The sequence below is a fragment of the Aphelocoma coerulescens genome, chromosome 18 (genome assembly GCF_041296385.1).
Source record: "Aphelocoma coerulescens isolate FSJ_1873_10779 chromosome 18, UR_Acoe_1.0, whole genome shotgun sequence".
Classification (NCBI taxonomy): Eukaryota; Metazoa; Chordata; class Aves; order Passeriformes; family Corvidae; genus Aphelocoma; species Aphelocoma coerulescens.
In genome coordinates, this window is record NC_091031.1 from 10,142,412 (window position 1) to 10,168,794 (window position 26,383).

At 41.9% G+C, this 26,383-nt stretch overlaps 1 protein-coding gene across 1 annotated transcript; it reads left to right on the forward strand.

Annotated features, from left to right (window-relative positions):
• Positions 1-56: 56 nt before the first annotated feature.
• On the forward strand, positions 57-26,165 carry GLP2R (glucagon like peptide 2 receptor). The gene is made up of 13 exons (XM_069032601.1): positions 57-182; positions 5,710-5,803; positions 8,136-8,240; positions 10,158-10,279; positions 12,361-12,467; positions 13,059-13,215; positions 13,722-13,881; positions 15,883-15,943; positions 17,138-17,207; positions 17,655-17,743; positions 18,330-18,468; positions 22,399-22,440; positions 23,408-26,165. Exons 1-13 carry the CDS (start codon positions 84-86, stop codon positions 23,723-23,725), a joined length of 1,563 nt encoding a protein of 520 aa, XP_068888702.1. The 5' UTR covers positions 57-83; the 3' UTR covers positions 23,726-26,165.
• Positions 26,166-26,383: the final 218 nt, after the last annotated feature.

Here is a 26,383-nt window from a genome sequence, read left to right on the forward strand (position 1 = left end):
TTTTTTTTTTTTTTTTTTTGATATAATTGATCTGTAATAGAGTGAAATAGCAGCATTTTGGGAACAAATTTATTCAAACGGGCATGGGGACACTTTTTGCTCTCTATTCCAGCATGGGACTCTGGTCCAGGATACCTCCAACATCTGCCAGCTCTATCATGATATTGTTTCTTGTGAAACAGGTAAGCTAATTCAATAATTAATAAGGGACAGTGAATTCCTAGCACATAGCATTTTAACTGCCACAAGCAGCGTGTTTGTATCAAAAATCCTTCCGACGTAACAATTTCTTTTTATTACAAATTTGCCATGAGAAATAATGGCTGCAAAGCTGTAGAGTTTTATATTTACTCTCCCTGACCAGGTCATTCATTACAATTTTATTCTCTCAATCCTCATTCATAAAGTGAATAAATGGTGTTTACAGCCATTCACACGATCACTTTTCATACCAATATTGATCGGTATTGAATTATATTTGGTTTTCAGTTTTCCTACCAGATAATGACACTATCATGGATCATTTTTATTTTCTACTGTTTTTTCTCTGTTCTAAACCCAGCTTTGATTTGTTTCTGGCACTACCTTTTAGCCTTTTAGCCTTGGTGTGAAGGGTGAGCATTGAATCTCCAGTTTGTGAAAACTGGCATTACTGGTTTCATTCTGCACCTTACATTCCTACAGAAAGCAAATAAATCTGTATGAGATTTCTGCCTTTATTTCTTGCACAGATCCACTAAGCCATTTTGGATTTTTCACCAAATCTATACAAAATTCTAAATGCTTACTTCTTTTTTCCATATTGCCTTATAATTTGGAGGGGGTTTAGGTATTTAATGACAAAACATCTCAGTGGAATTCACTTCAAGGAAATTTTCATGTAGGTTTTTAGTAATTATTATTTATTTATTAATATCAATCTAGATTTGAATAAGTTTTTAAAACAGCTACTGATATTTGGTAAATTTCAATTTAACGTAATAAAATTCACACATATATTTAGGGTACATTTCTATGCAGAGTATGGGCATTAGGGCAATAAACAGACTTACTTTAAACTGAAGGTAATATGGTATTTATATCCACTTATCCTCATTTTCTTGGATTTCTAAGAAAGTGGGTTTGCAGCTGTGTGTGCTGTAGAGCCCATATCTGTGTTCCTAACATTTTTATAAAGAAAAAGTTACCAGGAGACAAATCCTTTTTTTTTTTTTTAAGAAAATATTCCTAATATTTTTGTATCATTCAAATCCAGAGCTTCTCTGCTTAGAGCTTCTGTTTATAGCCCTGAAACAACTCCCAGATTTGTGAGACACCTCGGCCAAAGCACTGGTTCCATCAATGCTGACAGAAAATCTCCCAAGCACTTCTGTGAGATGAAAGCTTTGCTAGACTAATCACAGTGAATTAATTAATCTTGCAACTTGTTCAAAGAAGTGCGTGCTGTGTTTCTTTATATTTTATTTCATAAGAAAGAAACATTTAAAGGAACAACAGTCGTAAATCACTATATCTGTATTTTCTAGCAAAAACCTCTATAGATAGGAAAAATATCCATCAGACTAAACCTGGATCATGGCTGAAAGAATGAGTAAATATTTTTCAGCTTTTATTTTTAGTTTATGCCTAAATTGAAGGGGTTTTTTTTCTGTCCGTAAGAGGGTAGTCTGAATAAACAGAAATATTTCATTGCATTGCTAGCTTAGTATAAAAAATTTAAAAGGGTAAAATCTTGACTGTACTGTGGTCAGTTATGAAAAATTTAAATTTAAACCAGTCTGCAACCATATGTAATCCATTTCCTAAATGAAACCTTCAGGCAGCATTTTCTTCTGCATCCAACGTGTTTCTAAAGAGTGGTGTCTTCTTGGTGCAATCTAAATAAATGGCCAGACACTTCCAGGGAATTTTGATTAAATTTCCTTATGGGTGAGCTTCAGCACGAGTGGGGGTGAGGCTTGAGGGCTGAGGCAGTTCCTTTGTCAGCAAAAAAATTTCAGACAACCTGAAATCATGTCCAGCATAGGGCAGAAGGTCATGGACTTTCTGAGCTTCTTTGTTGGACCCTGGAGTTTAATTTTCCTGAGTCAGAAGTCCTGGTTAAAAGCAGTGGCTGAATGGCAACTGAAACATGCAACAGATCAAAAGCTGAGTTTCCACTGGCTGAGATCAGGGGAAATGTACCTGAAGGTTTGTGTGAACTTGCATGGAGCTTGCACTGTATGTAACCCAAAATTTAGATCATAATAAAGCCTTCCTGGGATTTGTAATCATGAGCCGTACCAGCTGCAGGGAGGTATTTGCTGGGTCTGCTCAGAATATAGCCACAGGACCCACACCCCATCCCTGACAGTGCCCAAGGCCAGGTTGGACAGGGCTTGGAGCAGCCTGGGACAGTGGAAGGTTCCCTGCCCGTGGCAGGGGGCTGGAGCAAGATGGTCTTTAAGGTCCCTTCCAACCCAAACCATTGTGCAATTCTGTTGTTCTTTGAGCTGTCTCCTCCCACATGACAAAACCAGAAAAAGCCTCCACAATCTCAGCAGTGATTGCTGTGCTCCTCACCTTGACCCAGACTGGAGACCATCCTCCTCCTGAGGGAGCCTGCCCCGCTCTCTGAAGAACCACGGGGACGTGGATGCCAGGACACAGAGGCAAGCCTGTCTCTGGCTTTTGGTTGGCTCCTTTTCACACAGTTAAACACAGAACATCAAGGTGTCTCCCTTCATTTTGCCTTCCCTCTGAAGGCTGTTCCTTTATTCCCAGCCTACTCGCTTTGCCTTCTGGTGGCAGCTTAGAGGCACCGTGCAACATTCCCGTTCTTGTGCCCCAGGTCCCAGGGGGAATGGCATGAATGGGTCAGGGGATGTTTGTGTTTGATATTAGGAAAAGGTTCTTCACTCTCATGACCAGCGACAGAACTCGAGGTGAACAGCAGGAGGCCGGGTCGGGGGAGGTTTAGGGTGGATATCAGGAAAAGTTTTTCATCCAGAAGGTGCTGGGCACTGCCCAGGCTCCCCAGGGAATGGGCACGGCCCCGAGGCTGCCAGAGCTCCAGGAGTGTTTGGACAGCGCTCTCAGGGTCAGGGTGGGATTGCTGGGGTGTCTGGGCAGGGCCAGGAGCTGGACTTGAACGATCCTTGTGTATCCATTGCATCTCGGGACATCCTCGGATTCTCACAGGACAGTAAACAACTCTCTAATTCAGTTCATACAGAAAAGGCTTAACAGGAGGTCCCACTGCGGAAAAGACTGAAATCTTCTCCCTGGGGCACCTGCATCAAACTCTCTCAAACCAAGAAGGGAACAAAAGCTGATTTTCCTCATTCCCAGGCACTGCCAGCATTCTTCAGCCTTTCTCTATATTTATGTTCTTTTCCCCGAGTGGAGGCCCCTGCACACTGAATAGCTGTGTACAAACAGCAGGTTTGCTTTTTTTAGCCTATTTTTATTGGTAGTCCCTGTGTAAGTATCTGATGACCAATTCACAAGTTGCTGCCATTCAAGTCATCATGGTCTGCTGTTGAATATCTGTTTATTATTTCTTTGGAATCATTAACCAAAGGTGATTTCTTAGTCTTTTAGATCAACCATTAAGGACAGCCACAGCTACTCTGTGAAATGTTTCATTTTGATTAGGTAATTTTTTTTATATGTCCTTCTAACTGTATTTAAAATTAATTTTTCAGGTCAGCTGACAGCTCTTAACTGTTTTTTTGTCAGCTGCAGCTCTGATTTTATGTAGACTTGATTTTTTTCACCAGAAAGTTTGATGGCAGAAAACAAATTTATCTCACGAGTATTGGCATCAACAGTGACCAGGCATTGGCTATCTGACCGTGCCTGCAGATTTGAGGAAATGGACAATTCCACAAGGAAGTGATGTGGAACTGTTGTTTAGGCCCAAACTGCTCCTCACTCTTGTTGAGTGAACTTCTTCATGACTGTGTATCAGCCTCATCTCCAGGAATGGAACCAAACAAGCTGCCAGGTAGCCACTGTGAGGTTTCCTTTGTATTTCCTTGGCTGTTTAACACATTTGTTTATTAGAAATTGAAGTGTTCTTCCTTAAACCAAGCAGTCCTCTCTACAAATGCGTCATCTCCATGTCTCTGCCTCTTCAAATGAGGTTCACTGACCCCTGAGTATCTGAAGAATCTCCCCTGGCTCCCAGCATTTTGAGGCCTACATGAGGGAAATGCCAAGATGCTTTTTATTTTGGAAACATGCATTCCTTTCTCATGGCTGCTGTAAATATTCTCTCCTTATCTTGCAAGCCCATCCATGGAAGAATGATTGTAGTCTTTCTACTCCCTCTAACTTACACTGGGGTGTCTGGAAATTAGCTGAGAGACTAAAAGCAGAGTATTGAGCTGGCAACATTTTACACAGTAAAAACGTGCATGAAGCAGTGATCCTGCGTAAAAGCTAGCTCACAAGAACACTGTTCTTGTTTTGAAAGTAAATAAATATTATTTTCTTTATTTAAAAAAGCCAATGAACCGTAGGTTTAAAGGAACAAAGGTGAAGTTCACAGCCATATATTGTTCTGGTTGTACATCTCAGCCCTTGGCACATCACCACGCTCAGACAACATCAGGACAAGCACAGATGTGTTAAAGGCAGGTTCAAAGAAAAGTCCAGACAAAAAGAAATTGACTTTTCCTGGAGAATTGAAAGGCATCTTTTAGTAGAAAGATTGTTTTAGAAAACTTAGATTTTGTTTGCTCTCCAAAATTTGCTCATTGCAATTGGCAACATTTTCAACCAGTAATGAATTTCTCATTTTTGGTGACTTCTAGTAACAGTGATCTTTGACTGCTGGCCTGCCTCTGGCCTCTCAAAGCCCTGGTTTCAGGAGACATGGGGGCTTATTGCACAGAGAGTGCTTAGGTTGGTGTTCTTTTCTATGGGGAAATAATGATCAAGTCATCATGCCAATACTGAGCCAGAAGCAGCAGCTCCCATTATCCTTTCTGAACCACTTTGCTCCTAATTGGGCATTTCTTCACCAGCCCAAACCACCAAGCATTTCTGCATTTAATTCTTCTGGTTTTAGCCATTGCTAAACCTGGGACAGTGGAAGGTGTCCCTGCCCATGGTGGCAGGTTGGAATGAGATAATCTTTCATCTTCCTTCCAACCCAAAGCTTTCTGTGTTTCTGTGGTTCTGTGACGCCTGGAGAAGTAAGAGTTCCATTCCTCCATTCCTCCATTCCTCCATTCCTCCATTCCTCCATTCCTCCATACCTCCTCTCCTCTCCTCTCCTCTCCTCTCCTCTCCTCTCCTCTCCTCTCCTCTCCTCTCCTCTCCTCTCCTCTCCTCTCCTCTCCTCTCCTCTCCTCTCCTCTCCTCTCCTCTCCTCTCCTCTCCTCTCCTCTCCTCTCCTCTCCTCTCCTCTCCTCTCCTCTCCTCTCCTCTCCTCTCCTCTCCTCTCCTCTCCTCTCCTCTCCTCTCCTCTCCTCTCCTCTCCTCTCCTCTCCTCTCCTCTCCTCTCCTCTCCTCTCCTCTCCTCTCCTCTCCTCTCCTCTCCTCTCCTCTCCTCTCCTCTCCTCTCCTCTCCTCTCCTCTCCTCTCCTCTCCTCTCCTCTCCTCTCCTCTCCTCTCCTCTCCTCTCCTCTCCTCTCCTCTCCTCTCCTCAGAAGGAAACTTGCCATTAAGGTCTAAAAGGTTCTACCTGATTTTTCTCATGTACAGTATTTTCACTCCCAGGCCAAAGGGTCTCTGCTGGAGAAAACCACTACTGGATGGAACAAATATAAACAGGAATGCTTGAAAATGCTGGAGGAATCATCTGTGGATGGTGGTAAGGAATGAAACAATGAAGAGATGTATTGAGTAACACTGCAAATACTGTCTTGCTTGCTTCGCACAAGTGTATGTCTGTTCCTAAGTTCTAAATGTAGAACAATTCACCTGGCACAAGCATTGGCCTGAAGTCCCTTGTTTATTCTCCTCTCTCTGTGGCTTTTGGATTCTTAGATGAAGAGCAGCATACCTGCAGTGTCTTCTCCTGAATCCATGTCTCTCACCTTTGACTGGGTGCTCAAAGTTTTACGCTGTTTGGCAAAAGGGAACTTCACAATCTGTCATTATTTCACTCCTAAATGTATAAACTCTGCTCAGCTAGGTGTCTGTCTTCAGGAAAGGATGGCACGGGTTTGGTTTGAGTAGTTGGAGAAGTCCAGGATGTAGCTGGGAGAGAGATGACTGCTGGTCACCAAGGAGAGATGAAAAGTGGATCTGTGCTCCCTGTTTTGTACTCACTGGCTGTAGGCAGGTACTGAAAGCACCCTCACCAAATCTGTTGGTGACTCCAAGGTGGGAGGTGTCAGAAGTCAGAGCTGTTTGTGGAAAATAAGGAAGGAGAAAACACAGAAAACCAGAGAAAATAAGTTTCCATAAGTTACTATGTCACTACAGTCAAGGAGGCAAGGAGACACTGATGAGAACTGCAAGGGGGACAAAAGACTTTGTGGAAAGCAGGGAAAGCAAAGCAGAGAACTAATGCTGACAGGAAAGAAGGAGGAACATTAGTGAGCATCTAGAAGTCAATAGCCTGGTGTGCAGAAAACATTAGCATGATGCAAAAGAAGACTGTATTTTCCCAGGAAAGCAAAGAATGAATGATGGCTTTGGTGGCAATCAGAACTAAGCCAGATGACCCCAGCAAGATATCAGAGGGCAGTAGTTTGTAGTAGGGGATCAAGAGAACTACAGGGACTCAGAACTTCAGCTTCCATGAAATTGGAAAAAAAAGGTATTTTTCTCCTGATAATCTCCCCAACCCACGCTTGAGCAAACCTTGATCAGAAATTGGGGAAAGGAACAATAAAGGTGCAGCTATAAATGTTAACAGCTACATGGGTCATAACACCGATGCTTAGCCTCAAAGGTGCAGCAGAGTAAGTAAGAATGCACATCCTGTGCTCTGTATTTCAGCAGAAACACTCCAAAAATGCTGGTGAGATAGCACAGAGCTATCTTTCTTGCTCCCTGTGTTCTTCCCACACAAGTTTCTCCAAGTATTGCTAAGTGCTATGGCAAATAAAGCAGGATATACTCTTCTGCAAAACCATTCAGGAGGAGCAAATCCATTAAAGTTAAGAGAGAAGAACTTTGGCTTTATCCTAAAAGAAAGACAGAAATTAACCAAGACATTAATGCATTTTATTTTATGTTGCTGTCACCTGACTGCACCATTTCAATTTGGCATCATCAAAAGTTTTATCTTAACCTTAAGTCCTGTGTGTGATGTGATACCTGTGAAGATTAAAACTGAGTTAGTCTGAGATGTTACCAGAGATATAACCTCTGGTATTATCTCTGGGAATGAGAGATATTGCCCAAAGGCTAAGAGGAGTCACTGACAGAGTGGTCTGAGCTGAGAACTGGTGTCACAGGGGGTGGGAAAGGTGGAATGGCTTCCATTTACCAGTCTGCTGCATGTACCCAAACCAGTGAGGGGTAACATGGATGGGATCTGACTGTTACATTTGGACCACAGAGGCCTCAGGATCACACAGTTATAAAATCACAGAATCATAGAGCATCCTGAGCTGGAAGGGCCCCACAGGATCACCCAGTGCATCCCCTGGCCCTGCCCAGACCCCCCAACAACCCCACCCTGGGCATCCCTGAGAGCGCTGTCCAAACACTCCTGGAGCTCTGGCAGCCTCGGGGCCGTGCCCATTCCCTGGGGAGCCTGGGCAGTGCCCAGCACCCTCTGGGGGAAGAACCTTTCCCTAATATCCAACCTAAATTCCCCTGACACAGCTCCAGCCGTTCCTTGGGTTCTTTCCCGGTCACAGGGAGCAGAGATCGGAGCTGCCCCTGCTCTGTCCCTCGAGAGGAAGCTGCAGACCCTGGTGAGGTCTGGCCTCAGCCTCCTCGTGATTTTAAGCAATAAACTTCTCTCACAGTGAAGAGTGTAAAGCCTTCAGGACTCGGGGAAGAAGGGCAGCACCCGTTTCTGCTCTGAGCATGGAGCATTGCACAGTGAATACACAACATTTATCTGCAGCATCTTGTTGCTCTGGAGTAGCTTGCAGGTTACTTGGAACAGTACAGAATGGTTTCCATGACTGCCCATTGCCTGGACAACTCTTTGTAAAACTTGTATTTGCTTCTCTCCCCAGGAGTACATTGCAATGGGACGTTTGACCAGTTTGTTTGCTGGCCATACTCACCCCCAGGAAACGTCTCTGTTCCTTGTCCTTCATATTTGCCATGGCTGGAAAATGGTAACGTGAAAGTGCTAACTTGTCTTGGATTGTGTGCCAGGAATTCAGCTGGAGGGCAGGTGGTGCTTGTCTATCTTGCCCCAGTGTCCTCTGAAGTGGATGAGTGAGAAGGACTCTCACCTCTTTCTGCTGCTTCTGAACTGAGGCACAAAATCATTTTTGATGTTTGTTTGCTCTTTTTTTCCATCTGTGCTCACCACAGCTCTGTATTGTCTGCAATAAAGCAACATTTGCCAGGTCATGTAACCATCCTGCCAGGGCTTTATTGGTAGTAACAGATTCAGGGTTCAGCTTCTGGGGTTCAGCTTCTGGGGTCCCCACTGATCCCAGACACGAAGCTCTCTCCCAGAAACCTGGACGAGGCAAACTCAGCGGCATTCCGAGGTGTCAGCCCTCCGGTGGGCTGCAGCACACCACCAGCAAGTGGTGTGGTGAGCAAACCAGCCTTCCAAGCAGCCTTTTCCTGCAGGGAATGCAGCAGGGAGGCTCAGGAACGGGGGGAATACCTGCAAAGGATCTTCAGATTTCATTTAAATTACCAAATGGAAAGCTGTAATTTTATTTATAAGAGGCAAAAGAGAAAATATTGAAGAAGGGGATTCCTGCTTTAGATGCCACAAGTCATTTTCTGTTTGGAGTCCAGTGCTCACGTGTGCTGATTTTCTCCTAACAAAATAGAAAAAAACTGCAACTTGTCAAAAAAACCCCACCAAACATCTTCAGCAGCAAAACTGTTGAAGACCAAACAACATTCCTTTTCTCCTAAAGAAATGAAAGGGCACTGCCACAGACAGCATTTCTGCATGCTGCTAAACAGCCTTTCTTAGCTGCTTTTCTCACACCACTTAGAGGGACCAATTCTGCCTGAGTCCTTTAATTTATGGGAGACTGCTACCAGCTGCTCATCCCAGCTTTCTCCAGGCCAAGCCACACATGGTTTATTCTTTAATATAATTTGTCCTTTTTTGATGCTGATAAGCAGTAAGAGACCAAGCTTCTATCTAGTCTCCCAAACTGCTTCTGCCAACCATTTAAAACAAACCCAGCTCTCTGTAATAAACAAAAGCATCATGTCTCCGTGGAGTGGAGACTCTTTTTTCTTGTCTGAACTTCTACAAAAGCAAGATTTCTGGTCCCATTTCATGGATGGTTTAAGGTTTTTCTCAGTGTCTAGTATTCATACAGAGCTCCTGCTCCATCACAACAAACTGCTCCCAAAGCAATTCTGTCAGCACCAGTTACCCTGAGCTAAACGAGATGTTCTGGTTGTTGCTGCCACCCTTAAACACTTTCAACTCGAAAATGATCAAAAAAGCTCGGGTCTGATTAGAAATAAATGGATGGCAGCTGTTAAGGACAACATCAAACAAACACTAACCAGGGTCCCCATACCATTCCTCTGATGCTAATTCTTAATTAATATAAACTAGGATGATGCAGTGAAAACCAAGAAAATTTCATCAGTTCACCCCACGTGCTGAAAGGGCCCCAGAGCACAGAAATAAAACACCAGCCTGCAACATCAGGTGTTACAGAGGAAGATCATTCCCCAGTCAAATCCTTGTGCACTTTTGACTGCACAACCTGGTCAATAATTACCCATTCATGAGCTTAATGAGGAAAAATGAATAAAGTGAGAAGTAGGCTTTTCTTTTGGATGCACTGTGTGGGTTTTCTTGTAAAAACCAGGTACATTCTGGGAATTTATTTCTGCTAGATTACGTTCCGACTTTGTCCCATGTAAATATGAAAAATGCATTGACAAAGACAAAAGAAAAGTGGGGTTTATTCTTTTTTTTTTTGAGTATGGGTGGTGTGGACTCTATTGTGGAGGTATAAGGCAGAAATCTTTCAAACGTGTATGAAAAATGAAATCTCTATTTTGACCTTTCCAACTAAAACTCTGTTTACTTTCAGGAAGTGTAGGACATGTATACAGAGTCTGCTTGGATGAAGGGATTTGGCAAACAAAGGAAAATTCCACAGACATTTGGCGGGATAGTTCAGAATGTTCTGAGAAAAATCATTTCCAAAAAAATGTAAGTATATTTTATATTACGGTTAATACTTTAATCTTCTTAAACCTTTCTTGAGTAACTGGCAAAACATTTCCATCTAATACCTGCAAAGGATCTTCAGATTTCATTTAAATTACCAAATGGAAAGCTGTAATTTTATTTATAAGAGGCAGAAGAGAAAATATTAAAGAAGGGGATTCCTGCTTTAGATGCCACAAGTCATTTTCTGTTTGGAGTCCAGTGCTCACGTGTGCTGATTTTCTCCTAATAAAATAGAAGAAAACTGCAATTTTTCAAGCAAGGGAGCATCTCCCCAAATCACTTTAGTCTATCAAAGTCAGGCAACTTCCCTTCTGATCCTTCCAGCATTTAAAGAGCCTTTTAGCATTTAATGAGCTGTTAATTGGTTATTTCAAAGTTAGCTGGTCAGAGACTGGAGGATTCACCCTAATCTAATGCCATCCTTCCTGTATTTCTCATACTGCATCAGCCCAGGGGCTGGACTTTGTCAGCCAAACTTCTTTTGCCACGGAGTTCAGCTTAGCAGATGTCCAAATTAGGTCTTTTAGGTAAGCACTATTACCACTATTTTTTACTTTTTAATACTGACTGAGTGCTGTTTCTTACTCTATCAAGTAACACTGCTTTACTGATTAGTCATGAAACATGATTAGTTCAGTACCTCTATGTATTACTATGTTTTTACTAAGCTCTTCATATAGTAAGTACATGAATTTCCAAACTTTCAAATGCAATAAATATTCGTAAGTTCCCAGTGTTTTCCAGGGTTTGTTGCCCATTCTGGATAGCAAATTTGTTTCTGCAAGACGTATTATCTCATCTTGTGTGACAGCAGACAATTTCTCTGAAAGCTTTAACTGGCTTTCCTACCAACACTAAAGGTGATTTTGTACCTGTTTGTTTTATTTAATGGAACCCCCCCAAGATGTTAGAAATAACCCAGAGCTGGTATCTGCACACATCAGAGGAATCTGCTTGGTTGCATGTGCTTTGGTGTTGCAAAATTGAAATAGTCAAGGTGATAACTGGAGCATTTTACAGGGTTCTTGCCTGCTGGAATGTTTCCATGGAACAGAGTGACTGATGGCTGGGAATCTCCTGCACCCACACTGCTTTCCCTGGGCCCTTTCACCCTCTTCAAGAGAGGCGTGGCTCACTAGCATAAAATTGTTAGAGAAAACTACTGGCAGGAAGACAGTGCTAAAGCCCCTGGTGCTGAGTAGTAGAACAAGAAAAACAGCAAACTCCCTGAGGAAAAGACACAGGTTCCAAGAAAACCTCTGCAGGCCAAGTATGGATTATGAAAGTCCCATATCCTGTATCTCACATTCCCTCTTCAGAGAGGCTTTCCTTGGGCCAGAAGTGTGACTAGAGGAGAGGTAGACATAAGCAGCTAAAATAGAAAAAACTTAGGAAAAAGAAGTGTTAAATTAGGCAAACTGAAAGGAAATGTGTGCAGGGCCAGGAGTTAGACTTCAACAATCCTTGTGGGTACCTTTGAACCCAGGATGTTCTGTGATCATCTGTGAAAGTGTGAGTGGTTCCCTTCCTCCTCCGAGGTCCCATTTGTCATTCAGAGACATTCAAGATACCTCTAATTTAATAATTTTTTTTTTTTCTTTGAACACAAGATGGAAGTCAGTCTGTTTCAATATCTCTAGACAGAGCTGACTCAGGTTTGTACAGACACAGCTGATCAGTAACTCTGTCTCCAGGCCACACACACAGCAGTGCACCTCTGTGTGCAGGTTCAGTGAGAGGATCTCTGCAGCTGTGCACCCACCAGGAGCTGTTTGGTGCATGGAATCACTGCAATATTTAGCTGTGATTTGGACTGCAAATGGTGTTTGTGGGGGAGAAGTCTGGGAGTAGTCTGTGAGTGCCTTTGTGTCTAAAAAGAAACTAAGTCTGGGTGCAAGTGTCTTTGTCAGACCCCGATTTCAAAAGGCAGTGCAGAGAGCAGGGATCAGAATCCTCCCCTGGCTCCTTGCAACTCAAAGAAGGTGAACCCCAAAGTTTCTGAGCTGTGTTTCTGCTCTGTCCCCCTGCCTACATAACATATTTGTCTTCTTTGTTCCCAGGAAGAAGAACATAAACTACTTACCACACTACAGCTGTTATACACTATAGGGTATTACTTTTCTCTCATCTCACTGGTATTGGCTCTGCTTATACTTTCTTTACTCAGGTTAGTATAAATTCACATGCATTTTAAAAGGACAGAGCTCTGCTCTCATATTCTTCTTTTTATGAAATTGCAGTTATTATTTAGTTTCCAATATTCCAGTACCTTCCAGCCTTCCAGTACCTGAAGGGGCTACAAAAAGGCTGGGGATGAGCTTTGGACAAAGGCAGAGTGATAGGACAAGGGGGAATGACTTCAAGCTGGTAGGTTTAGATCAGATATTAGGAGAAATTCTTTACTGTGAGGCCCTGGCACAGGTCATGCAGAGAAACTGTTCTGGACGTGTTTAAGGCCAGGTTGGATGGGCCTTGGAGCAACCTGGGATAGTGGAAGGTGTCCCTGCCCAGGGCAGGGGGCATAGAATGAGATGGGCATTAAAATCCTTTCCAACCTGAACCATTCTGGTGATTCCATGTAAATAACTTGTATTTTTCTAATGAGTGATAAAATGCAATTTCCAAGCAAAATCCATTGATGGCAACAACATGAATACAACAGTTGCTTTGCTGGGTTTTTGTTGATTTTTAAAAATCTTATTTCTGCAAATTAGATCTATTCCAGAGGATTCATACCTTATTGTTTTTTCTCCCACAGAAAACTTCACTGCACAAGAAACTACATCCACATGAATTTATTTGCATCTTTTATCCTGCGTGCTGCAGCAGTTCTTATAAAGGACAATGTCTACTACAAGATTTACTCAAAAAGACCAAATGATGAAACTGGATGGATATTCTACCTCAGTCCAGAGGTAATGTTCATAGCTAATAGTAAATGTGTGCTTCTAGTGGTCATAACAGTTACAGTTTTTGAAGTTGGCCCTACAGCATCAAATTTTGAGGTGTTTGTTAGTTGAGATTTGGATGCTGAAATTTTGTTGATAAAAGCTGGGGTAATCAAGATAAAATCCTGATTGTAATAGATTTATTTTATGTGAAGGCTTGTATAGAAAGAACATATCAATTAATTGTAATATTTAGAAACAGCCACTTAAGCAAGGCAACTCACACCTTGTAGCTCTTAGAAAGAAATCTCTGCATTTTTTTGGCACTTATTTAACAACATCTCATTTGTGACAACTGTGAATAAATTATTCTTGTTTGATGTTGTAGGAATAGAAGTTGCCCATGTCAACAAGGAATATTATCTGCCAGATGTTAATGATGACCATTACTTTAATAGCTCGTCAGTAAAAATTCTCACATGCAGACCACGACATCTATATTTACAATTATTCCTGGTCTCTTGTTCCCACAGATTGTAGTCATTTGCAGGACTGCCCAGTTTTTCATGCATTACTTTGTTGGGGCAAATTACTTCTGGCTATTGGTAGAGGGAATTTATCTGCACACGTTATTGATAACTGTGGTACTCTCTGAAAGACGACTGCTGCAGACATACATTGTGATAGGATGGGGTAAGTCTGTACCTGTTTCCAAGTCCTGATTATGTGGTGCTTTGCTGAGTCAGTGGAGGATATTTTGTAAAGAAGAAAAAAAAAAAAAATCTGAATTCTGTTTTATTTGTTAGTTTTGAAGACAGCGACTGCAAATGAAGATATGTCAGCAGTGGTACATTGGATGCAGTTTGGTTTTACCTGCAGGTGCAGGAAATCAGGGAATGGTTTCATAAGAAAACAGGTGCCTGGTGGGCAGAACAAGAAGAAATTTCCTTGTATTTGACTGTATATTGCCATCACTGAATATTATGGTACCGCCAGCAACTTCATTTCCTTCCTTTGTAATAGAGCACCTCTACAGCGAAAATGCCAACAGATCAGGAATTTTCATTGAGATGTTGCCCCTCTCAGCTCACCTGGAAGCTCTAAGGTGTGCTTTAAGTCAGGGGACAATCTGAAACACTGCACGAGTCAGGTCTTATAATTCAGGCATTATCCATGAAATAAAGACAATTTAAAGGTAGTTACTTTGGGGGGTCTTTCTCACCATCCACGCCTTGATTTCCCTGTTTCCTCTCACGTTCCTCTTTAAAAGACCCCTGTGCTACCTTGGCTCTCTGAGCACACAGCTTGCTGGTGCTCCTAGACCACTGTCTTTCATGCTGGTTATGAATGTTGTTTCATTCTTTCATCATGCTTCCTACCTCTCTAAATCCCTTTGTTGCTTTGATCACCAGCTTGTTGGAATAGGGATTAGTCGTTTCATTCCTTGTTCAGATTGCAATGGACAAGTCTGTTAGGAAATTTGCTCCCTACTATAAGAGTATTAATAAAATTGATAATTTACCTGCTGGTCCTCTTCCATTGGTTGCACACCTGCATCATATTCACCAATTTTCTAAAGGCTTTCCCCACTAATTAGCTTATTTTTTTATTTATATTTATTACAATCACTGCTAAGATGGGACATCTGGCACCTGTCTTACAGATATTTGTAGTACCACTGCTGCTGAGGCAGCAGGGCTGAACCAGGGCTCACACTGACACTTCCTCAGCTGCTGCACAGGAACTGCCTTTGAAAACATCACCTCATCATCCCGGGTGTCACCTTTCCTCATGAGACCACCTCGTATTCCCCTGGATCTATAGTTCTGTTCCCAAGTGCTCCATGCCCCAGTTGTTCTTGCAGACCCTCTTGTTGCACCAATACCACCTCCCACCCAAGTGAGACTCCTTTTATCTCTTTCCCCCTTTTACCTACTCAGAAATCTATTCTCTTGGAAAGTATTTTGTTTCTGGTCCTTTCTCTGTGTTGCCACACTCCAGCTTTCTCCATGACCTTAGCTAGTGTCTCAGGATCCTGAATAGTCCCTGTTCTGGTCCCAGTGTCCCACACCTCCTTTAATTTCTGCCACATCCATCAGAAAAATCTCCTGTGTGTTACTGGGCTAAAAATCCAGTGGAACACCTGCTTGTTGTAGCTCATGATTTGAGACCTGTGTTTGCACACTCGTAGTCCATTGGAATAGTGCAGCAATCCTTTATTTTAGTTTGTTTTTTTTTTTTCAGCCTGCAGTCTGTGATCTCCAGGAAGGGGTGGGGGCAACAATAAGGGATGGGGATTCTCTTGAAGGGGTCCAGGACAACAATCCTTTGTCAGCTCTTTTAATTAACCAGGCAGCATTCCACACCTTGACTGAAAACTCCTTTCAGGTTCAACAACTGCTGCCTGATGCAGTCCGTGAGGCCTCGTGTGCCAATTACTTCGAATTCTCAGGGTCAGAAATTTAGAAGATTTCAGCAGATCAGCAGTGTGTTTGTGTGCAAATGTATTTATCAGTCTGAAAAGGCAAGATGCAACTACACCATGAAACGTCATTTCGTATTTGAACTACAAATGGGGAAAGCCAGGGTGAAGTTGATTTCTGTGCAATTCTCAATAGAAGACTGAAAAGCACAAATCTTTGCACCACACACTTCCACAAGCTTGGCTGTGATTGACTCTTCTTTCCTTTTCAGTTGTTCCAATCCTGTTTGTGGGCCCTTGGGGAATAACCAGATCCAAACTGGAGAACACTGGGTAGGTTGCTAAATAAAATGTGCCTTGGAATGCTGGATTTCTGTTTGCTTAGCTGAAAGCCCTGGGCAGTACTTGACACAAGAAAATTATAAGATTACACAGCACCTATTGATACTTGTTATATTTTCAAGGTTCCCTTTAGTACTTTTACATCAAACTGCTTCTAGGAATCCTCAGATTTACTTATGCATAAAGCAAGGAGTAGAATGAACTTTCACTGCTCCTGAAGTGAAAACTATTGGGGCCAATGTTCATCCATTCACGTGAAGCAAACTCTGTGCATCAGCATCTTCATGGAGAGCATCCTGTCAGTGTGAAAAGGAGACCAGTGCTTTCCTTGGAGACCATCTACACTTTGAGTTTAATTAGAATTCACTGCCACTTTGTAAAAAAAATAAATAAATTGTAGTGGAGGCTAATGACAAAACCTGATAGTCACTGAAAGCTGGTGTTTGGTGAGGGCATCAGTGACAGTAACATGCACTAGTAAGCATCAGTTCCTGGTCTTCAGTGGTGCTGTTGGTGACATCATAAAACTCTGTGGTTTAGGTACAGTATCTTTTGTTCTCCTCTTATTTTTTGTGGTTTCCTGGGAATTTTATTTGGAATGCCAATGTGGATCATAAGCAATATCCAATTCATAATTATGGTCTTACAGCATTAGATGTCATGTAAATTGTAAATGACAAGCCAAGATCCTACAGAACCTCAGGCCAATTAGCAAGAGGAGACACATGCACAGGACAAATTAGAAGGGTAAAGCAGGAGAAAGAGAGACAGCTTCAAGGAAACAGTAAGCATCCCTTTCAGCAGATCAAGAAGCATGGTCACAATTCCTGGTTTACTCATTTCCAGTCTCCAGTTTCAGATAGATAATTTAAGGAGGATGAATTTCATTATGAATTTTTGGTGTCGTGTACAGTTGTTTTGTGGATTCAAAGACTGAGTTTTCCAGATAGTTCTGAGCTTTATGGTCTAGGAAAACCTTTATCAACATTCATGTGGAAAGATCTTCAGAATAAATACACTTAGAGTTGTTGGTGGAACTCTTCCTAGTTTAATTCCAGTTCTTTAGGGGGCCACCTGAAAAAGTTGAACTTCATCAAGTTCCTTTTGAAATAGATATACAAGTTATGTGAGCATTCTTTTTTTTTTATTTCTATGAAAAGAATTATACTTTAAATTACTCTCCAGGTGCTGGGGAACAAATGAACACATGGGGATCTGGTGGATCATCCGAGGACCAATGCTGTTTTCCATTGCAGTAAGAATTGTATAACCTGTATTTTTTTTCCCCTCCTCGGTCTTTGTAATTAGTGCCATTTTTGTCCTTCAAAATTTTGGAATAATTAAGATACAGTTTCCTACTACAGAAATTTCAAGGGGGACGTAAAATGACAGAATGGATGAAGTTTTGTTCAAAAAATGAGGAAGCAGGGTTCTGTATTAAAAAATTGAGATGTAATTTTATACTGGGAGATCATGTATCAAATGACCTGTCAGGCTGAATAAGGTGATGCTAAGTTACTCAGCTTTGCATATTTAGTATGTGACAATAACCTGCTTGTATTCCAGCCTCATCACAACTGCATTCCAGTTACTTGGTGGCAGGTTTTGCAAGTGTTTAATATCAATTATACATTTATTTAGTAGTTAACTGATTAGTGTCATAAAATTTATTTTAAGTAAACCATATGTATTTTCCTTCAAGGTTAACTTTGGCATCTTCTTAAAAATCCTCAGAATGCTGATTTCCAAACTGAAAGCTCAGCAAATGACCTTTCACGACTACAAATACAGGTATGTAGTAAATGACACAGAAGTCCTGGCCCCTTTTTAAAACTTTTGTCACATCAAAAACTTGCCAGTTTGCCCTTAAAGATTTACCTACCACCACCAGGTGTAATGGATATTCAGAATATGATGTAGGAAAAGCGGCTCCCCAGACATTTCCTTATCTGAGAGGCAAAGGCAGGTCAGCACCTGTGTGCTGAGTTTCGTGGGCATTTTCACAAAGCCTTTTCAGTGCAGTGAGAGCTCTGCTCTCAGGTTTCTTCTCTCACACCTCTGGCCTCTGCTGCTGTGACACATTTCTCCCTTTGTCACCAAAATTCAAGAAGAAGAAGAAAAACCCTCTAGCACTATGTTTGTAGCCTGCTAGAGAATCAGGCATCACTTTATTGTGCCATGGAAAACATTCCATTTACCCATGCCTTTTAACTAGACTTTCTGCAGGTTTATACACACATTATTCTCCACATCACAAAACTGCTAGCAGTTAGAATATTAAGGGCATATTTTTGGAATAATTTCTTTGTCTCTGAGTTTTTGATTTTGGCACCAAGGATGTTTAAAAAATACAGCAATCAAATATTTTCTTTTTAAGACTGGCAAGATCTACACTTGTGCTGATTCCATTGCTAGGGATCCACGAATTTGTATTTACCTTCATCACTGATGAGCAGGTGGAAGGACTTTCAAGACATATAAGACTTTTCATTCAGCTGACAATGAGCTCATTTCATGTAAGTACTGTTTTGCAAGCATTATTTTAGGGGTCATAGATCCAAGTGCATCTGCTGCTCACCACAGTTACAGTGAATTCTGATTTAATATTATGCCCCAACCTACAATGTCTCTAAATACACTATTGCAGTAACAAGATAAACCTCTCACAAACTGCATATCAAATATGATAGTCCCAAACATCAAAGAAAAAGGAGTCTGACCTTTTCAGGAACAAGGTGTCCTCTGCTCCCTGGTAATAGTTAACAGCTCATCACAAACCCCTGGAAACAGGATTAAAATGGTCCATTTAAAACACTCCCAGCCAAAATCATAACAATGTTTGCCTCATCCAAGGTTTGGGCTCCATTTCCCTAAAGGATGTGTTTGTTCACCTCATCTGCAAAGTGACCCTGGGGACTCCTACGTGTGCCCTCACAAAAGTGCTGTACACGTGCATCAATTTTCAGTTAGTTTAAGGAGAAAATTTGTCAGAGCCCTCCCACGGATGGAACAGACAAATGGACCAGCATCTGCAGGTGGAAAAGCAGTTTCTCACCCATACAGCCAGGAGTGTTTTACAGGTGCTCACCTTCAATCAGCCTGACTCAGTTCCGTGTGAGTAGGCAGAAACCTGAGGTGAGGAAGGGAGTGTGACTGTGGCAGCTCCTTGCGCTCAGATCTCAGCTGCAACACTGAAGGGGTACAAGAGCCACACTCCAGGAAAACAGCCAGCTCTAAGCAGTCCACATTCCAAAGTGAGTTGTTACTGGACCTCAGTGGTGATTCTCAGATGGCCACTCATGCACAGGCACAGGGTGTGCTTCCCAAATAACTATTTGCTCTCCAGTTTGCCAAGCCAAAGAACTGGACACTGGCACAAAGCCTTGTCTGAGTTCTGCAGCCCTGCTAAGTAATGAATTTTTCAGATAGTACTAATGAACCTGCTCAGCAAAGCTGTCCTTTACCTGTATCTTCCTGCCTTGATCTTCCTGGGGCAACAGGACAGCAATTCCCAGATCTTTATTTGCTGCAAAACCCCAGTGATCTTGCTGGCTCCAAGTGGCTGCTCCTCAGTAATTCGCTGCTCTGACACTGCTGCAGCCTGAGGCATGAAGCCATCGGAGCACTGCTGCACTTTCCCCACGATTTCTGATGATCCTTGGGTTTAACCTTTGCATAAATGCACCTGTGCTCTGGTGTAAGTATGCATCAGTGTTTTGACACTCTTATTGAGGCTATGCTTTAAAGTTTCCACTGCAGCTTGAGGGGAAAATTGTCCTGAGTGGCAGCAGAGAATTCCTGCAGAGCCACAACCCCAAGGAGCCTGTTGACATGGTGTTCACAGGATCACGGAATTATTTGGGTTGGAAGGGACCTTAATGCTGGAGTATAAGTTCCTTGGTTAGACATATCCTTACTTGGAGAGGTTGCAGTGGCTAGATTTTATTTTAAAAGCCCAAAATCATTCTAAGTGAGGATTTTATTTACTGGCTTGTGCAAAGAAATCTGATATATAAACCAGCTTACTCATCCTTGCTAAAGAACACAAACTTCATTCCTTTTAGAGAAACATGCATGTGCTTGGCAGCATGTCCTGCTTCAGAAGCAAAGATCCATTAAAAAATACCCAAAGATCTTAGCCAATGTTTATTGCAGATTCTCTTTTTTAGCTGCAGCATTATTTATGAAGGGATTAGCCAAAAAGCACATAAACTGTACACAATTACGTTTGTTTAGTCTGTAAATCTTCTCAGTAGTTTTAAAAGGCAGTTAAACTGTTTTGTTAAAGAAAAACAATTATCCCTGGGATCTCAGCTGAAGGTTTAACTCAAACATTTTCTAGGAGCACAAAATTAAATTCTAAATAGGAGTTCTGCTGTAGGTACGGTGCTGCTTTGCTTTAGAAAGTGGAGCAATCTAAACATCTTGGCTCTCTTGGGCATGGGAACTGTTACCCTCAGGAAAAACCACTGGTGTCTGGTGGAGAGAACTCAGTGATGTGATGGGTAATTTATCATGTTGCCATTGTCAATAGAACTGAAGAACAATTGTGAGGCTTGCATGTGCATCTGTCCTTTCCTATTGGTGTTCCTGCTAATGAACCATTCTTCTGAATTTCTGATTCTTCATTTTCCACTTGCACTGGGATAATTCTGGAAATGTGTTTGAGAAGTCACAACATATCGGGAAGGTTTCTAAGCGTGAAAATCAATTTATTGGGAGAAAAATGAGTAAGCACTAAAGAAACCAGGGTATAAAGTGAACATCAAATATAAATAATCAGCGAAGTCTTCCACCTTCTGGTGTGATTTTACAGTGCTTCTGCTTGTCACTGCATGCTCTGATCCTGCAGCAGTGAACGAGATTCACAGAGGTTTTCACAAGCTGAAATCAGCCCAGGGATGTTCCCACAGGCAGCTCCTAATCTGGTGAGTCTCTGCCTTTCTCACACTGGCTGTCACCAGGCTTAGCAGGCACAGGACTCAGCACTGCTGTGTAGTTCAAATCCTATTTCTGCTTGTGGTGCCTGTGAGGCCAAATTTGGAGTTCATACCCAGCAGAGTCATGAACTTTCTACCCCCCCCAAAAAAAAAGAGAACTGCATCCAGGAGCAGGAGAAACTCTGCATAAAAAGTTGCTTTTTAAGCTAGCAGATTTGTATTTAATATAATATATTGTAATATATTTAAATATTTAAAATATTAGATGATAATACATTATATTTATGCAAGGTAATGATGATGTTACAATTTGTACTTAATATCATCTATTATTAACTCTAGTGAATTCTATCTTCCTACCATAACCCAGACGAAGCATGAAAAAGGATAGAAATAAAATACAATTTTTTGTATTTTAAAAAGCAATTCTGTTTGCTCTTTCTCCTGTCCCCATTTCCACTGGTGTTGCAGATAAACTCCTTCTTTTCATACTTACTGCACATACACTGAAGGAATTAATGACTCCAAATATTTCAGGACTGCTAGAAAATTAACAGCAGGCTCAGAATGCTATTGGTTCATGCTAGGTTGAAGCTTCTGTGTATGTGAATTTCTTTTTAAACTTTTGTCTGAGAAAAGCAGAAGCATTTCTGGAAAAGTATCCGTGTGGGAACAATTGAATGCTGTCAGCTGAGTTGCACCTTTGTAGCTGTGATACAAACATTGTCCTGGGACTCAGAGTGTTTATTCTCTTTATCAGAACTTGTGTCACAGCTGCCTTTAAACACACCAAAAAAGGACATTTCCTGAAGCAGTGGGAATAAATCTGCATGTCTGTGCCAGCCTGTGGGGCTGGGATGCAGCCTGTAAGCTGCTTTAGTCTGACATCAAACATAGAGAGAGGCAAATGGAAAGAATAATTTTGGGGTTGGTTTAAAACAAGTTGTATCTCCAGGGTTTTTTAAGGTGTTTATCGAAATCGGTTTCAAAGGAAAAACAGCAATTCAAAATGGTCAAAACACTCAATATAGGTTAACTTTGAACTAACACTAATCACTTAATATAGAAATAATTTGTAAGAAGCACCCAAATGAGATCTGACTCAGTAGACTCATTCACAAACCCAAACAAGAACACAGATAATATGAGAAACCAAGCTGCATTTTTTTTTTTTATTTTACCACCTTTGGAAATAGCAGCAGTCACAGTATAACAGCAATAGCTTGGGAAAAAAGTACTATGTGGTAGCAAAATGAGGATAAAACTGGATTTTATAGTCTGTTCTTCAGCATCTCCACAAAATGTGCCCTGCACTTGCCAAGGAACTGCACAAAAACAAGAGACTGGGTACTTCATTAATAACAAAATGCTGGCAGCTGGTTTCCTTACTGAAAATTAAGGAGCACTGTTTATATTTATGGTTTTAACTCTAATGTCATCTTTAAATTAAAGCTTCAGGTATTTCCTGCACACTGACTTTTTCCTCTCACTCCCTTTCTCTTGCAGGGTTTTTTGGTAGCAGTTCTCTATTGCTTTGCTAATGGAGAGGTAAGACACAGTGCTGCCAGAGGAGTTTTTAGCTCATTAGTAAAGTATCTTAATGACACCAAGAAGGATGAACAGGCTGACCAGCTCTGCTGATTGAGGGTTCTTTTGAGCTGGTAAAATTGTTCCATGTGAAGAGAACAGCATGAACTACCACAGGTTTGGACTCAAATGCAAAGTATTTCCATTGAAGCCTGAAATACCACTAGAGGTTTATGGTCACCCACCCTAAAACCCAGTCCTTTACTCAGCTGAAACCCCAGACTTTCTGCAGTAATTTCAGAACTACTTAAATAAAAAAGAGAGCTGGCACTTGTCTGCAGTAGAGAACTGCTTGTTTGACATTTGTGAAGGGCACAGAATTGCCAGCAGCTCTCATCAGCAGCTGAAAGTTGCTCTTTTGGCCTTCTACCACCTGGTCCAGCTGAACTCTCAGGCCAAAGTGCTGCTGCTCAGAGCCAGGGGAAGCCCCACTGCTCCACACGGGGCTAGAGCCTGTCCTCCTCTGCAGTGCTGGCTCCTGAGGTGCAGGCAGCGGGACACTCAGTGCAGAGAATTTCCATCAGGCTGCCAGATAAAAGGCTTTAACAAAACAAGCCAGCTACACCACCACAACACTTGGGCAAAGCTGCGTGGTCCTCATTTCCTCAGCCCCTGGGCCTTCCTCCTCCTCCTCCTCACTCCAGCAGACTGTAAACAGGAGTCACTTGAGCTCTCACACACATCAGATTTACAGAGGAAAAGCTTTCCCAAGTCAGAGTGAAGAGGTTGGACTCTTCAGATTGATTTAGCAAACAAGGCTGTTCCTACCCTACAAGGACCCCAAGAGGTGCAAGGTGAACCCCAAAGGGGCAGGAAGCTCAGCACTTCACAACTAGTGGAGTGTTAGATACAACTAGCACTTGTGCTAGTGAACTACAAGGTGGCCACATGCCATCAGCATGACCAGACTATTTTCTCCTCCCCTCAGGTGAAAGCAGAGCTCCAGAAGCAGTGGTCCCGTTTCCTGCTGGCAGATCCCTTCGGCTGCAAACTCTGCTTTCTCGGGGAAAACATAAAGTACCTCAGGAAATGTTCACAGAAACGGAAAAAACAGCACCTCAGCAGCAAACACCACTTCTGCCTGGAGGTGAGCAAGCCCTGGGACATGCAGCTGCAGCAGGTGCTGAGGAGGCAGAGGCCAGAGCCCAGCCCAGGACCCCCCCAGATGAGCATGTCCGACAGCAGCGAGGGAGAGGTCACCACCGGAGAGACAACCGAGGAAGTCTTTGAGGAAAGTGAAATTTAGAGAGCTGGGACAGCATCCCCCAGCAGCCAGGGTTTGGAAAGATCTTTCACCTCCAGACTGTTCTGAGCCCTGGAATGTGCAGTGCAAGGACGAAGCCGTTGATATCCCAGACGTTCCAGGTTTCTTGATCTGAGGAAAACGTTTTCTGGATGTTGCTAACCTGTGTGGCTGGGTAGAAGAGGTCATCTGGATGGATCACTTCTGCTTTGAGCTGACATTTCTGCTTTCATGACGTACACCAGGCAGCAGGATGGACTCTGGAAATAAGGAGGCTCTGGAGACACGTTGTGTCCCAGCAGCTTCATCCACATCCACATGTGACTGCCCTTCGAGTCACGCAATGAGAAGCTGTTAGTTTCTCACAGGAGTGGTTCATAAATAGAGAGATGTGTGTGGCAGACTCCTTTCTTCACAGACTGAAATCATACCCCATCTCAAGAAAACCACCCCAATTTTAGACCAAACCAGACCAAATATATATATATATATATATATATAAAACCCCAAAAACAAACTTGGGAAGAAGCAAACTTTTGCTTACATTTTTGAGCATCTTCACCTAAAGTTTAGTGCTGGAAATAAATGTCATTATGAGATGAAAACCCAGAATATTTCCATGGAATGTGCCCAAATGAAATGTTCTGTTACAATTTTTGTTACCTTATTTTTTTTCTGTTACTGCTTTTGACACAAGCCACTGTGACTTCTGGTTTGCCCTACATGTGTCCTTAATGACAAAGCAGCTCAGAGGTAAGTGCTGCCTCCACCTTCCTCCCAGGGGACCCAAAGTGGATAAAGACATGGGATTGTGACAGCACCAAAAGAATATTGTGAAATCCTTCTTCCACCATTTGACAAGAGCCATGGTGAAGTTTCATTTCTCAAATACAAACTCATCCAGAGACCTGTGAAATGCAATTGAGTTTGTTAATATTCTATGATCCAGCTTATATAACTTACCAGTGCTTTTAGGATTATTTATCAGGCTACAAAGGTTTAGCCTTTGGCAGTTATGATATACTCTTTTGTTGCAAAGAACAGATCAATTCATTGACTAGCACTAGTTCAAGAACATACTTCTGGCACTTTAAAAAAGTATTTATTTTACAGTCCTATATGTGTTAACCTATTTAATCAATACAAAGTTGTATATTTCAGTAATATATTAATAAACTGTAAATGTTTGATCCATTTTAAAATAATATTATCTGCAGTTTTTAAAGGTTTTTTTACTAGAATGTGCATTCTGCTTACATAGAATTTTACTGCAATGGATTTCCTCAGCAGCCACTGGAAACACCAGACACCACACATACATTTATAGTGTCTTCCTCAATTTAAAACAGACTGATTTCTTCCACAGCCTTTGTTTAAGACATTAAAGAGCTTGAAGTGATTTAGAATGTGTTTTATTTAGGTGTTAAAAACGTCAAAATTGTAAGACTTTATGGTATCTCAGTGAAATAGTTTACTTTTTAATTGCATTTTAGAGAGTTTCATATGGTCAAGAAACCAGTTTTCAGTTCTCCTAACAGCAGTTCCTCTAGCTGCATTTTCTCCTCTCTATTATGTGTTTGGGCTTTTTGCTTCTTTCAGTTTATAAAGATCAACTGTTGTTGATATAACTGTTGTTATATAAGCAGGCCCTGTTGGCCTGAGGTCTGATAAAAACAACCATCACATGGATTCCTTCAGAAAGCACGTTTCTAAGTTGATAACAGCAGGTTTCATCCTAAGAATATAGCATTATTTATTTTACAGAATCATTCCAAGCTCCTTGTTTCTAAACAAACTATTTCTAGAAGACGGCAGCGAACCTCACAATTCACACATAGTTAAGAGGGAGTGGTAGGAATAGCTGACTGTCCTCCTGGGAACCTGAAGGTCTGCAGCCAGGAATCCTCCTGGGATTTTCTTTCCAGCCTTTGTGGAGCCCCTGGAGGGACACTGCAGCCCCATGAGCTGATAAAACCATCTGTAGCAGCCAGGGATCCTCCAAGTGCACAGAGTGGACACACAGAAACAGCTGAAGGACAAGAAATAGGATCTTGTTCTGACAAAACAAGAGTGGAGGAGATTGACTGACCTAAACTGGTGTTTGAAGTGGTATTTTATGTAAATGATGTATCTAATCTGCACATCGACTAATTATCAGGCAACAGAACGTTTTACATTCCCCCAGGGTTTTATGCTTGTGTAGACATGGTAACAGGCATTTTCTCTTTATCAATTGGTTGCTCACCTTTAGTCCCCGGATTTCTGCTGCCTTATGAGAAAGCCTGGAGTGAGATAAAGGCTCCTTCCCTCTTGGTGAGAGAGCCCATCCTCCTCCCACAGTCCTGGGAGTTTGGGCTCTGCTGAGTCAACCCATTCAGTAGGACAAGGTGGCATATGAATGCTTAGGACATCAGAGACAACCCACGCCAAAACCTGACTCCCACAGCTTTGGAGTTGTCTTTGCAAAGGATTTTTTTTTTTCTGTCAAAACTTGCATGACAAAAAAAAAGAAAAAAAATTGCATTCCAAGCCCAGAATAGCTTGTGGGGTTCAGAAGAGCTTTGCCATTAGATGTGGTGTGATAACTGATCTGATATGTACAAATAAGGTTTATTCCATCTCAGTAATCTGTTGTGAGACATGCTATAAATCTTTTGTATT